Source organism: Phocoena phocoena, chromosome 3 (genome assembly GCF_963924675.1).
Source record: "Phocoena phocoena chromosome 3, mPhoPho1.1, whole genome shotgun sequence".
Lineage (NCBI taxonomy): Eukaryota > Metazoa > Chordata > Mammalia > Artiodactyla > Phocoenidae > Phocoena > Phocoena phocoena.
In genome coordinates this window covers 114,871,534-114,884,927 of record NC_089221.1, presented here as the reverse complement: position 1 = coordinate 114,884,927, position 13,394 = coordinate 114,871,534, and the positions used below count along the sequence as shown (strand labels likewise).

The 13,394-nt window shown below is 48.2% G+C and overlaps 1 protein-coding gene across 2 annotated transcripts in view; it reads left to right on the top strand.

Moving 5' to 3' along the window:
- The window catches only part of SPOCK1 (SPARC (osteonectin), cwcv and kazal like domains proteoglycan 1), a 558,187-nt gene that overhangs the window by 525,945 nt on the left and 18,848 nt on the right, over nt 1-13,394 (top strand). For both annotated transcript variants that reach the window (XM_065873450.1, XM_065873451.1), the window contains one exon: nt 13,198-13,314. In XM_065873450.1, coding sequence (XP_065729522.1) covers nt 13,198-13,314 — 117 coding nt within the window. The remainder of the gene's footprint in view (nt 1-13,197; nt 13,315-13,394) is intronic.

Here is a 13,394-nt window from a genome sequence, read left to right as displayed (position 1 = left end):
TGTAATAGTCTTTATTTTAAAGTCTATTTTGTCTGATATGAGAATTGCTACTCCAGCTTTCTTTTGGTTTCTACTTGCATGGAATATCTTTTTCCATCCCCTTACTTTCAGTCTGTATGTGTCTCTAGGTGTGAAGTGGGTCTCTTGTAGACAGCATATACATGGGTCTTGTTTTTGTAGCCATTCAGCCAGTCTGTGTCTTTTGGTGGGATCATTTAATCCATTTACATTAAGGTAATTATCGATATGTATGTTCATCATTTTCTTAATTGTTTTGGGTTCGTTATTGTAGGTCTTTTCCTTCTCTTGTATTTCTTGCCTAGAGAAGTTCCTCTAGCATTTGTTGTCAAGCTGGTTTGGTGGTGCTGAACTCTCTCAGCTTTTGCTTGTCTGTAAAGGTTTTAATTTCTCCATCAAATCTGAATGAGATCCTTGCTGGGCAGAGTAATCTTGGTTGTAGGTTTTTCTCTTTCATCACTTTAAATATGTCCTGCCAGTCCCTTCTGGCTTGCAGAGTTTCTGCTGAAAGATCAGCTGTTAACCTTATGGGGATTCCCTTGTGTGTTATTTTTCCCTTGCTGCTTTTAATATGTTTTCTTTGTGTATTTAATTTTTGATCGTTTGATTAATATGTGTCTTGGCGTGTTTCTCCTTGGATTTATCCTGTATGGGACTCTCTGTGCTTCCTGGACTTGATTAACTATTTCCTTTCCCATATTAGGGAAGTTTTCAACTATAATCTCTTCAAATATTTTCTCAGTCCCCTTCTTTTTCTCTTCTTCTTCTGGGACCCCTATAATTCAAATGTTGGTGCATTTAATTTTGTCCCAGAGATCTCTGAAACTGTCCTCAATTCTTTTCATTCTTTTTTCTTTATTCTACTCTGCAGCAGTTATTTCCACTATTTTATCTTCCAGGTCCCTTATCCGTTCTTCTGCCTCAGTTATTCTGCTATTGATCCCATCTAGAGTATTTTTAATTTCATTTATTGTGTTGTTCATCATTGCTTGCTTCATCTTTAGTTCTTCTAGGTCCTTGTTATACGTTTCTTGCATTTTCTCTATTGTATTTCCACGATTTTGGATCCTCTTTACTATCATTATTCTGAATTCTTTTTCAGGTAGACTGCCTATTTCCTCTTCATTTGTTAGGTCTGGTGGGTTTTTATCTTGCTCCTTCATCTGCTGTGTGTTTTTCTGTCTTTTCATTTTGCTTATCTTACTGTGTTTGGGGTTTCCTTTTTGCAGGCTGAAGTTTCGTAGTTCCTGTTGTTTTTAGTGTCTGTCACCAGTGGCTAAGGTTGGTTCATTGGGTTGTGTAGGCTTCCTGGTGGAGGGTACTAGTGCCTGTGTTCTGGTGGGTGAGGCTGGATCTTGTCTTTCTGGTGGGCAGGTCCACGTCTGGTGGTGTGTTTTGGGGTGTCTGTAGACTTATTATGATTTTGGGCAGCCTCTCTGCTAATGGTGGGGTTGTGTTCCTGTCTTGTTAGTTGTTTGGCATAGGATGTACAGCACTGTAGCTTGCTGGTCGTTGAGTGAAGCTGGGTGCTGGTTTTGAGATGGAGATCTCTGGGAGATTTTTGCCTTTTGATATTATGTGAAGCTGGGAGGTCTCTTGTGGCCCAGTGTCCTGAAGTTGGCTCTCCCACCTCAGAGGCACAGCACTGACTCCTGGCTGGAGCACCAAGAGCCTTTCATCCACATGGCTCAGAATAAAAGGGAGAAAAAGTAGAAAGAAAGAAAGAGAGTAAAATAAAATAAAGTAAGATAAAATAAAATAAAGTTATTAAAATAAAAAATAATTATTAAGAAAAAAAATTTTTAAAAAAAACGGACAGATAGAACTCTAGGACAAATGGTGAAAGCAACGCTATACAGACGAAATCTCACACAGAAGCATACACATACACACTTGCAAAAAGAGGAAAAGGGGAAAAAATAATAAATCTTGCTCTCAAAGTCCGCCTCCTCAATTTGGGATGATTTGTTGTCTATTCATATATTCCACAGATGCAGGGTACATCAGGTTGATTTTGGAGATTTAATCTGCTGCTCCTCAGGCTGCTGGGAGAGATTTCCCATTCTTTTCTTTGTTCGCACAGCTCCTGCGTCTCAGCTTTGGATTTGGCCCCGCCTCTGCATGGAGGTCGCTGGAGGGCGTTTGTTCTTAGCTCAGACAGGACGGGGTTAAAGGAGCCGCTGATTCGGGGGCTCCGGCTCACTCAGGCTAGGGGGAGGGAGGGGTACAGAGTGTGGGGTGAGCCTGCGGCGGCCGAGGCCAACGTGACGTTGCACCAGCCTGAGGCGTGCCTGTGCGTTCTCCGGGGGAAGTTGTCCCTGGATCATGGGACCCTGGCAGTGGCGGGCTGCACAGGCTCCCGGGAGGGGAGGTGTGCAAAGTGACCTGTGCTTGCACACAGGCTTCTTGGTGGCGGCAGCAGCAGCCTTAGCGTCTCATGCCCGTCTCTAGGTCCGCTCTGATAGCCACGGCTCGCGCCCGTCTCTGGAGCTCCTTTAAGCAGCGCTCTTAATCCCCTCTCCTCGCGCACCAGGAAACAAAGAGGGAAGAAAAAGTCTCTTGCCTCTTTGGCAGGTCCAGACATTTCCCTGGACTCCCTCCTGGCTAGCCGTGGTGCACTAGCCCCTTCAGGCTGTGTTCACGCCGCCAGTCCTCTCCCTGTGCTCAGACCAAAGCCTGAGCCTCAGCTCCCAGCCCCGCCTGTCCCGGCGGGTGAGCACACAAGCCTCTCAGGCTGGTGAGTGCCGGTCGGCACCGATCCTCTGTGCGGAAATCTCTCTGCTCTGCCCTCCGCCCCCCTGTTGCTGCGCTCTCCTCCACGGCTTTGAAGCTTCCCCCCTCCACCACCCGCAGACTCCGCCCGTGAAGGGGCTTCTAGCATGTGGAAACCTTTCCTCCTTCACAGCTCCCTCCCACTGGTGCAGGTCCCGTCCCAGCTCCCTCCCACTGGTGCAGGTCCCGTCCCTATTCTTTTGTCTCTGTTTATTCTTTTTTCTTTTGCCCTACCCAGGTACGTGGGGAGTTTCTTGCCTTTTGGGAGGTCTGAGGTTTTGCCAGCTTTCAGTAGGTGTTCTGTAGTAGTTGTTCCATGTGTAGATGTATTTCTGGTGTATCTGTGGGGAGGAAGGTGATCTCTGCGTCTTACTCTTCTGCCATCTTCTATAATCTGTCCTTTCTTGTAGCTTGTACCATTAATTAGTTTAACTCATTTTCCTCCCAGTTTAATGCCAGTATCTTAAGCTCTTTCTAAGGTTGCTTTTTAAAAAGGACTTTATTAGTGAGCTTCTGAATAATGGGGCCCTAATTCCTTTGCTCATGCCTGTCTTTACACAAAACGATGCACTCTCTAAGGGTAAGAGAACACGCATATATATTGATGTTTTAGGCACTGAAAAGTAAAAACGGGAATTACATATAATAATGCAATTTAATTTGAGCAGGCACAACCTGGCTCAAATCTCTGTTAGATGACCTCCAATTAGAAGTGGGGATTCACCTTGTATGTGCCTTAAAAATCCCATCAGGAAGTCCTGATTTTGTTTTCTGCCACTAAAACTGCTATGGCTGGGAGCGTATCTCTCAGCCTCCCAAGGGTAAGTGCTACCAGCCCTTGACGTTCCTCAGAGGAGAAGATGGTGGTGGCTGCCTGCTGGTTTCTTAAAGCTTCATCTTCACATGAAGCTTTAAGGTGGTGGAAGGTAAATCCCTACCACAACCCCATGAGTTTGAGACTGTTAATGTCACCATTTTACAGATGAAAAACCTGACTCTTGGAGAAGAGCAGTGACTTATGTGAAAACCAACCACTTGTACACTGGGAGCTGGTGTTCAAACCCAGGGCTGTCAGACCCAGAAGCTTGAACTCTTTTTTTATTTAATTTTTTAAAAAAAATTATTGAAGTATAGTTGATTTACAGTGTTGTGTTAATTTCTTCTGTACAGCAAAGTGACTCAGTTATACATATATATTCTTTTTCATATTCTTTTCCATTAGGGAAAATATCACAGCATATTGACTATAGGTCCCTGTACTCTACGATAGGACCTTATTGTTTATCCATCCTATATATAATAGTTTGCCTCTGCTAATCCCAAACTCCCAGTCCTTCCCTCCCATACCCCGCCTCTCCCCATTGGCAACCACAAGTCTTTTCTCTGTATCTGCTGAGTCTCTTTTCATTTTGTAGATATGTTGATTTGTGTTGTATTTTAGATTCCACACATAAGTGATACCATACGGTATTTGTCTTTCTTTCTGACTTCGCTTAGTATTGATAATCTCTAGGTTCATCCATGTTGCTGCAGATGGCATTATTTCATCCTTTCTGATGACCGAGTAATGTTGCATTGTGTATGTGTGTGTATGTATATGTGTGTGTACATACATTTTCTTTATCCATTCACCTGCTGATGGACATTTAGGTTGTTTCCATGTCTTGGCTATTGTAAATAGTGCTGCTATGAACATAGGGGTGCGTGTATCTTTTCGAATTATAGTTTTGCCTGGGTATATGCCCAGGAGTGGAATTGCTGAATCATGTGGTAATTCTGTTTTTAGTTTTTTAAGGAACCTCCATACTGTTCTCCGTAGTGGCTGCACCAATTTACATTCTCACCAACAGTGTAAGAGGGTTCCTTTTTCTCCACACCCTCTCCAGCATTTGTTACTTGTAGACTTTTTAATGACGGCCATTCTGAACGGTGTGAGGCGGTACCTCGTTGTAGTTTTGACGTGCATTTCTCTAATAATTAGCGGTGTTGAGTATCTTTTCATGTGCCTATTGGCCATCTGTATGTAGAAGCTTGAACTCTTAATGCAGTGCCAAACCCCTGTTTGTATTCAGGGCAGGGAGTGGGGTTCTGACCCCTGTGGTCAAGTGCGTGGTCTTTAACTTGTGGAAGAGGGTCTCCCTTGCTTATGGGGCCAGAGTAGAGGTGCAGGCACCAGGCGTCATGGTGTGTGAGCAGATCAAGTGAATGTCAAATCAGGAGAACTGGGTTTGAATGTCTGTTTTACTGTTGACCATCTGTAGGACCTTGGCAATGTTGCCTCACCTCTGAGAAACAGCAGGGGAGTGTCGTATCCTACTAGCTGGCTTCAGGGGTTGTTTCATGTGAAAATACCACACGCATGCTCTGGATTCCCATACTTTTCCACTTGGTGGATCCACAAACACAAATAATCTCAGAGCCAGTGGTTACCAAGTGCTGAACACTTAAGTCCGTTCTAGTCCAGTCCTCCCATGATGCTGCGAGCTTGTTCTGTCATCACCTCCATTCTGCAGATGTGGAAACTGACGATTGGAAAAGTCACCTGTCCAGTCTCAGCTAGGATGGCAGAGCTGGCTTCAGAGCTCAGCTCTGTGTTTCTCCAGAGCCTAGATACTCTCTCCTGCCTCCCTGGGATTCTTTTAAAGCAGTATGGCTGGTTATTGCTCTTAAAAACCATGCTAAGCAGAATCAACCAACTCTCACCTCTCTGAGTTCCAGCTGATTAGCGCCCACGTTCCCAAGGGAGCTGTAGCCTTGCTCGTCCTCCCTGTCTTTCAAGCTCCCGTGGAGTGTAGCACCCCCTGCTGAGCATTGCTGCACACTCCCCCCACCAGCACTGGGACACTTGCTGTGTGCTAGATATTCAGCGGCACGAGGGACCCAGTCCTTCTTGGGAAGAGGCAGCCGAAGCTTCCCGGCAGCATGAGGATTCCAGGGTAGAAAGAAGAGGCTGGACCCTAGGCAAGGCAGTTCAGGAAGACATCCTTGAGTCGATCCAGTCCAGGCTCTGCCCAGCACCTATTTTGGCCCTGAAGGAGGCTCAGCTGGACCTTTTACAGAAGATGCTAATTGCAAACACTCTGAGCGCATCGATCCACTGCTGCTCTGATTAGCTAACTATGCACAACAGCACCTAGAAGGGCTGAAGGAGATTAGCTTGAAAGGACCGGCACCAGGTCATTTCTGAGAGGCCTCCCGGCCTGCTCCAGAGAAAACTCCAGTCTGGCCCAACTCTTTAATTACCTTCAGAGGCACTAAAGTTTAAGTTACATTCTTATTGTTTTCATATTAGCTTCTGCCCGAGTCCTGAGCTAAGCACTGGTGAGGCTACGGTTAGGGAGGGAGGGTCCATGTGACGGGCGGGTGGTTTTCTCGTTTGGCTCTTTAGTTGCAAGATTTCATGAGTTTCCAGAGTGTACCGGTAATTGGTTCCCTAGCAGAGGCTTACGGATATCCTATAATGCTTGCGTGTCGGATTTGCCATTTTCAAACATCCCCAATTGGGTGTTCAAATGTGGCTTCCGTTAGGATTTGTAACGCACAGACACACTCACACTTGCTCTCTCTGTTAGATATTAACACTGTAGCTCCAAATGCAGAACGTCTACGGTCTGGCCCCGCTTCTATTTTTTACCTCATCTCTGACATATTTTTATACCTCGGATTGTCTCCTTACCTTCCCCCTTTCTAATCCTCTAAGAGGGCTTTGCAGCATGTCATTCAGCCCCCAAAGTCAGCAATAAGCCGAGATCAGCTTGGAACACCAGTCATCGCCCTTGGGAGCACTTTTCAAAGGAGCACAGGTTCCCCAGCTCCTATCTCTCCCCTTCCAAAGACTTTACCTATTTTGAAACTTCCTCACTAACCCTTGGCTTTGTCTGAAGGAAGACAGAGGAGGCAGGGAAGAAGGGGTGATGGGGGCAGGCAGAGCCAGGCTACTGACGCTCGTTCGGTGAAGGAGCAAGCCGCTCTCTCCCCCCAGCACTGCTTACCTGGGCTAACTTCTCCATAGGCAAATACTCATAGATCAGAGTGCCCCCCTCCTCTCTCATGACCCCACCAGGGCTGCAGTGACCTTGTCACCGCTTTCTACCCTATGATGTTGGCCACAGTGTATCCTTCTCCCTCCCGTCAGCTGGGCCACTCATGATGCACTCCGGGCTTTGTTTCAACACTGTCTGCATTCAGAGCCCATCGTGCCTAATACCCCTTAAAGCTTCAGGCCTTGTGGAGAGAGGAGAGAGCGCCCGGGTAGAAAAAGTGATTTCTACATTTTCTTTCCAGGGCTTTATACCTTCCACAGAGGCTGCATGTGCCTTATTTACACTTGCTTATTGCATTCTGTTCATATTTTCCAAACAGACAGGGAAAGCCCACTGGGAGAGCACCACCTTACCTGGGCCCTTCTCTGCCCGAGTGCTGTGCTTTCCTTGGGGAGGGAACTGTCTTCCTGCACATTTGGAGAAATGCAGTGGCCCTGTACTTTTCTCTACTAAAGCCCCAGTGGCTGCACAGGTGATACATGCTTCTGGGAGCGTAACAGGAAGGCAGCAGGCTGGACGCAGTCCTTCCAAAGATCCACTGTTCTCACACCAAAGCTAATGAAGGTGGGAGCCTACATGCTCCCTCCATCCTCTGATACTCAGCTAGCTTCCTCTGCTGGCAGAGCTTCCTTTACCTGTGAGGGCCTGATGTTTCGATTTTTTTCAACCCAGAACATCATGGACCAAGTATATTAGTTGTCTCAGTTAGTACTGGCTACCCACAAGCCCAATCAATCCAAAAAGCTGGTCCAGGACCCAGGGGCAGCCCAGCAAGATAATAGCCGAGATCCAAATCCTGTCTCTGCCACTTGAGAGCTGTTTGACTTGGGGATTTTATAACCACTGTGTTCATGTTTTCTTTCAATACCTATATTTTGAACAACAATTATGTATCCATCCTTATGGTAAGTGCTGGGAATATCAGGTGTGGGGAAATCAGACCAAGCCCTCCCATCATGGAGCTTTTCCACCTTGAGGAAGGCAGATATAAATTATAACCTGAATCTCTTGGACTTGTACTGACCCACCTACAAAATAAGGACAGGAGAGATGTCATTCTTTATATCCCAGGCGTCTCCTCAGGCTTTTTTTTTAAAAAAGCGTAGGAATAAAATTCTAACATATTATGCAGACAATTGGGAAATGGGAAGGGGAACATAAATTTATCAAGTCCCTGCTGTATGCCAGTAACTGTGAGCTATGTTTTGTTTGTTTGTTTTCTTTTTGCGGTACGCGGGCCTCTCACTCTTGTGGCCTCTCCCATTGCGGAGCACAGGCTCTGGACGCGCAGGCTCAGCGGCCATGGCTCACGGGCCCAGCCACTTCGCGGCATGTGGGATCTTCCCGGACAGGGGCACGAAGCCGCGTCCCCTGCATCGGCAGGCGGACTCTCAACCACTGCACCACCAGGGAAGCCCTGAGCTATGTTTTATTGATAGTGTCTCATCTTACTCCATGCAGTGATGCTATGAGCTAAGCTTTATTACGCCATTGTGCAGATGGACGGATTGAAGTTTACAAAAGGCAGCAAGAGCACTGTTATGCCCAGTTAATAAGTATGCGTTGAGAGCATTCTTTTTTACTTATTTACTTGTTTATTTTTGCCTGTGTTGGGCCTTTGTTGCTGCACACAGGCTTTCTCTAGTTTCGGCGAGTGGTGGCTACTCCTCGTTGCGGTGCGTGGGCTTCTCATTGTGGTGGCGTGCGGGCTTCAGTAGTTGTGGCACATGGGCTCAGTAGTTGCGGCTCACAGGCTCTAGAGCTCAGGCTCAGTAGTAGTGGTGCACAGGCTTAGTTGCTCCGTGGTAGTAGTGGTGCACAGGCTTAGTTGCTCCGTGGCATATGGGATCTTCCAGGACCAGGGCTCGAACCCGTGTCCCCTGCAGTGGCAGGCGGATTCTTAACTACTGGGCCACCAGGGAGATCCCATTCTTTATGCCAGGAGCTGAGGGCATAAGGTGCTGGGCCCCAAGGCCTGAGCCAGCCTTGGGGCATGTTTTGTGTTGCTATGATCTAGGGGGGGAGATGGACGCTGAGCCAGAAGTTACAGGTGTGCTGAGTGCCATCTGAGGAGCAAGACTTCGAAAGCATTATAAAAGGGAAAACTCACCTGGTTTGAGGGTTAGAGAATCGGAGAGAAAATACCTTTAAAGCAGAGATCTGATGGAGAGTAGGCATTAGCAAGACAAAGAGAAGAGATGTGCTCCAGGGGGAACAGGTGCGTGGAAAGGACAGTAAGGGGCAGAGCCTCGAGGCCGAGGAGGAGAGACTAGAGATGGATCTCACATTGAGGAGTTTGGGTGAGCAGTTGGGAGCCTCTGGAGTAGCTAAGTGGGGAACCGACTTGATCAAATCTGCATTTTAGAAAGATCACTTTGGCTGCTGTTCGGCGAAGGGAACGTGGGAGCAAGTTGGGGAGACCGATTAGGAGCCTGTTACCATTGTCTTGATGGTGGGAGGTCATGGTGGCACCATGGGCTGGCAGTGGGCTAGCAAGAAGCAGGCAACTTTGCGCGGGAGTCCAGGACACCAGGCCCAGGTGTTTGCCCTGAGGCTCTGAGGGCCATTCTCTGACTACGGGAGGAGGTGGCAATTGGGGTCAGTGGATCTCCAAGACGCCACCAACACACCAGCCATGCTCGGCAGACTGAGATCATGGAAGGAAGATGGAGACTAAGCTGTAGGAACAGGAAGGCAGATATGGAGAGACTGAGGAAGAGGATGCTGGGCAGAGATGACTGGGAGGATGATAGCCATTAAAACTGAGCTGAAGCCAGGGCTGGGGGCGAGAGGGAAGAGAATGGAGAGTAGGAGGGCAGGGCACTGACTGCGCCCACCACTTGGGAAGGTAAAGTAGGGGACAGGGATCCAGCCCCGGCGTCTGTGACTGAGCCAGATCCCTTCCCAAGACGGAAGCATCTTTCCCTCTGACGATCTGATGCTGGTTGCCTGAGGACCTTGTTTCTCTCACCAGGAGGAGTGGAGAGACCATCAGACACCCCTCTAGAAATCACAGGAGTTGCCCACCTCCAGGCAGGGCGTGAGATGGCAGGTGGACGTGGTCTTATGGTTTCCTCCACACAGAAATTACTTTTTCCCCAGGAAGGAACCGAGTGTGTGAGAGGTACCCTTCGGGTCCCCTCTTTCTCAAAGCATTAGTCCTCCTTTCCGACCTTTATCAGGGGCTATGATAGGCATCTTAAAAGGCAAGCGCTTTTCTCCCATTGCCAGCCTGTTGTGGCTAGAATACCAAATCTGAGCAAATAGCTCTCTGTGTGCTGTCGTCTTTGATTATTTTTTTCCTCTGGGATATATCTGGCTCCAGGCAGACTGTGCCTGACTTTCTCCTTGTAAGGACCATTCGGTTGAGGACACTGTGAGTGAACAGGGCCGAGTAATTGAGCGCCTCCTATCTCCGATTCAGCTTTCTGATCTCTCTCTACCCAGGCCAGTGGTGTCCTGCTTGAGGACTTCTCCCTGAGCGACAGATTTGCTCCTTCGAGACTCCAGTCCCTGGTTCCATCAGCCATCCAAAGCCTGTGTACTTTGGGAAGTCGGCGGGAAATTCGGCCGTCTTCTAAAGATATAGATTAACTGCACATCTGTCAGGGTTTAGTTAAACATGACTAATTTATCCTGCAGTGTGAGATGGGGATTCATTTCCTTTGCAAGTTGACTTGGCAATTTTCTCTGCTCAAAGAACATTTAGAATAGATGGTGTGCATGGCAATCAGGAAGAAATAGATACTATTAATTTTCCATTTTTCAAATGTGAGATTGACTATACAGCCCATATCCCATTCTCCTCGGAAAAACAGACCACCTCCTCTCCCGTTTAGAGCTGTGCACTGTCTGAAAACTCAGAAAAGAGGGCCTCCTAGTCCCCAGAGGGTCTGAGTTGGGGCCGATAAGCACGTTAGTGGGGGCCTGCGCCCGGGGGCTAGTCCTGGTACCTGGCAGAGCCGTGTGGCACCGCCATCAGCCACAGTTCCTCCTCCTTCTATGGCTCAGCATGAGATGCGGTTCCCAGCTTGAGCGAGCTTGTGGTCTCCTTCCTCGGCTAATCTGTTCAGATTGGAGGGAAGGACTGGAGGCACAGGCTTGCGTGTCAGGATATCATGATGGACCTCCGAAAGTTGGAAATCCCAAAGGGATAGCTAACTTCATCCAGCGCTCGCCACACAATGTTCGGCCGCCGTGATGGAAGTAGTCTGTATCTGCGCTCTCCCAGGTGGAGTCATTCGCTAGCCGCGTGTGACTGCTGAGTACTTGGAACGGGGTGGGTGCAACTGAGGAACGAAATGTTGACTTTTATTTCATTTTAGTTAATTTAAATGAAAATAGCCACATATGGCTCATGGTAACTCTGTTGGATAGCACAGGTATCTGTGTTCACCCGTTTCCTGTGTGGCCAAAGCCAGTTGTGTTTAGGTATCTTTGTCTTACTGGTTTTCTGAATGCTGTTCTGTTTGCTCCAAACTTACTGATAAGTTGTATAAAAACAATCGTAGAGGTAATAAAACTCATAGCTGGCACATGCTGAGTAATTACTATATACCGTGTGCTTTGCTAAGCCCTCTAACACACCTCATCTCATTTATAGTCACATAATGATACCCTGAGTTTACGGATGACGAAACTTGAGTCACCCAGCCAGCCAGTGGTCAAGCGGGGATTCACAGCAGGCAGCGAGACCCCAGAGCTCTTATGTACTCTGCTGCCTCTCCCGACAGACCTCAGGGCCGTTGCCTGCCTGGTGTTTTAAGATACGGTCGTGTCCTGCTTGTTGAACGCCAGGTATTGTCTTGAGGTCATTAGCAACCTCCGTATAAACAATGCCCACACACTCCATGCTTTACAGAGTTTACCTCTGGCTCCCGGCTGGAAGGAAGGAAGCAGCTATACATGTGCACTGAGGTTGCACAGACCCAGTCTGGGTCTGCTCACCACCTCCCCTCAGATGGAGGGCAAGAGAGGTCCTTTCCTGCCTGAGGGCTGGGAGGTTTGGCTCGTGTTCTCCATCAAGGACCAAGCCCCAGGCTCAGGAAAGATGGGCTTTCCTGCAAGCAGACATGAACTATAAAAATGAGGAGAGGCTCTGCATCGTGTTGTCTTCTGGAGGGGATTCATCCCTTTGCAGCTCAGATGGGGGCTGGTCGCCTCCGTTGAGTGAGACGCTGCACTTAGTGAAGGCTGGATGGGAGTTTGTGCGAGACCCTCAGCTCGTTCGTCACTGCCCCCGTGCCTTCCACTGGGGTCTCTCCGCACTGATAGGTTCTAGCCTTAATCTACATCTTGTCAGCACCATGAGACATTCAGAACCTGGCTCTGCATTGTAATGTGGCTTGCTTGGCTTCACAGCCTGACTCCTGCAGCTTTAGAATTTGGGAAAACTGACAGTTGTGGGGTTCACTTCCTATTTACTGAGGCTTTACCTCCTCAGGTCTCTAATTCCTGTCCCTCCGGATGCGAACAACCGCTAAATGCATTGCTGGTTTTTCTGCCTCTTGGGAGCGGCCCACTGCCTGGACCCTTTGTCAGAATTCTCAGCACCCAGAATTAGGGTAAAATCAGGCAGCTAGGGAAAGTCAGCTCCCTCCTCTGCACCACTGTCCCTCCTTGGGGATTTCTCTCCTCCAGTCTTAGCTCTCTATGAGACTGTCAAATAGCCCGCACCCACCTACCCATCCACCCATCTGGATTTTCTTCTTGCTCTCAGGAGTATTCGTTGGCCTTGCTCTGTCATACCGTAAAAGATAAGCCGGATAGCTAAAGATGGGCTGCATATAGAAAGGACTCTTCCAGGGACAAGGCATCCATCTGTCCATAGGGAAAAGTCAAGTCAGTCTGTTCAAAGGCCGGCAACATAAGCCACATCCACAAACCCAAACGTGGGCTAAAGCGAAATCGAGAGTCACTCTCACTGGGATCTTTTGGTGTCCCAGGCAGCCTTTCCCTAAGAGCATTAGCTGTTCCTAAATGTTAATCTCTTGCCATGAGTTCAGTGGAAAACATCTTCTCTGGCAACTGCAATAGCAAGCTTGATCGGGTTAGCAAAAGGGACCCGTGACGGTCTTTGGAGGCTGGTGCATGATCGCGAGGCCATCCCAGCTTGCTTTCCGAATGCCAAGGCAGTCCAAGTTCGGTTGTGCATGGCGCCGCTTGCCATGGGCGTCTCGGCTCTCACTTTGTCATACTCTTTACCTGTGAGAGCAGCATCTTTGGGGCATTTTCACAGTGGCATAAGGAGCTATATCCTGGTTGGAGAGGGAGGTCTGTTAGGAGCATCACATGTTGAGAGCAGAGAGTTCAAACGAGGAGAAGGCCCACGGACTCACTGTTTCTTCCATCTTCTTTTCTCCAGCCTGCACGGACAAGGAGTTGAGGAACCTCGCTTCCCGGCTCAAAGACTGGTTTGGAGCCCTCCACGAGGATGCAAACAGGGTCGTCAAGCCCACCAGCTCCGACACAGCCCAAGGCAGTAAGACCGCTTTACTCTCGCTAATTTACCTCATTTTAAACACCACATTCCCTCCTCAGTTATTGGCTGTTGTTGACTGA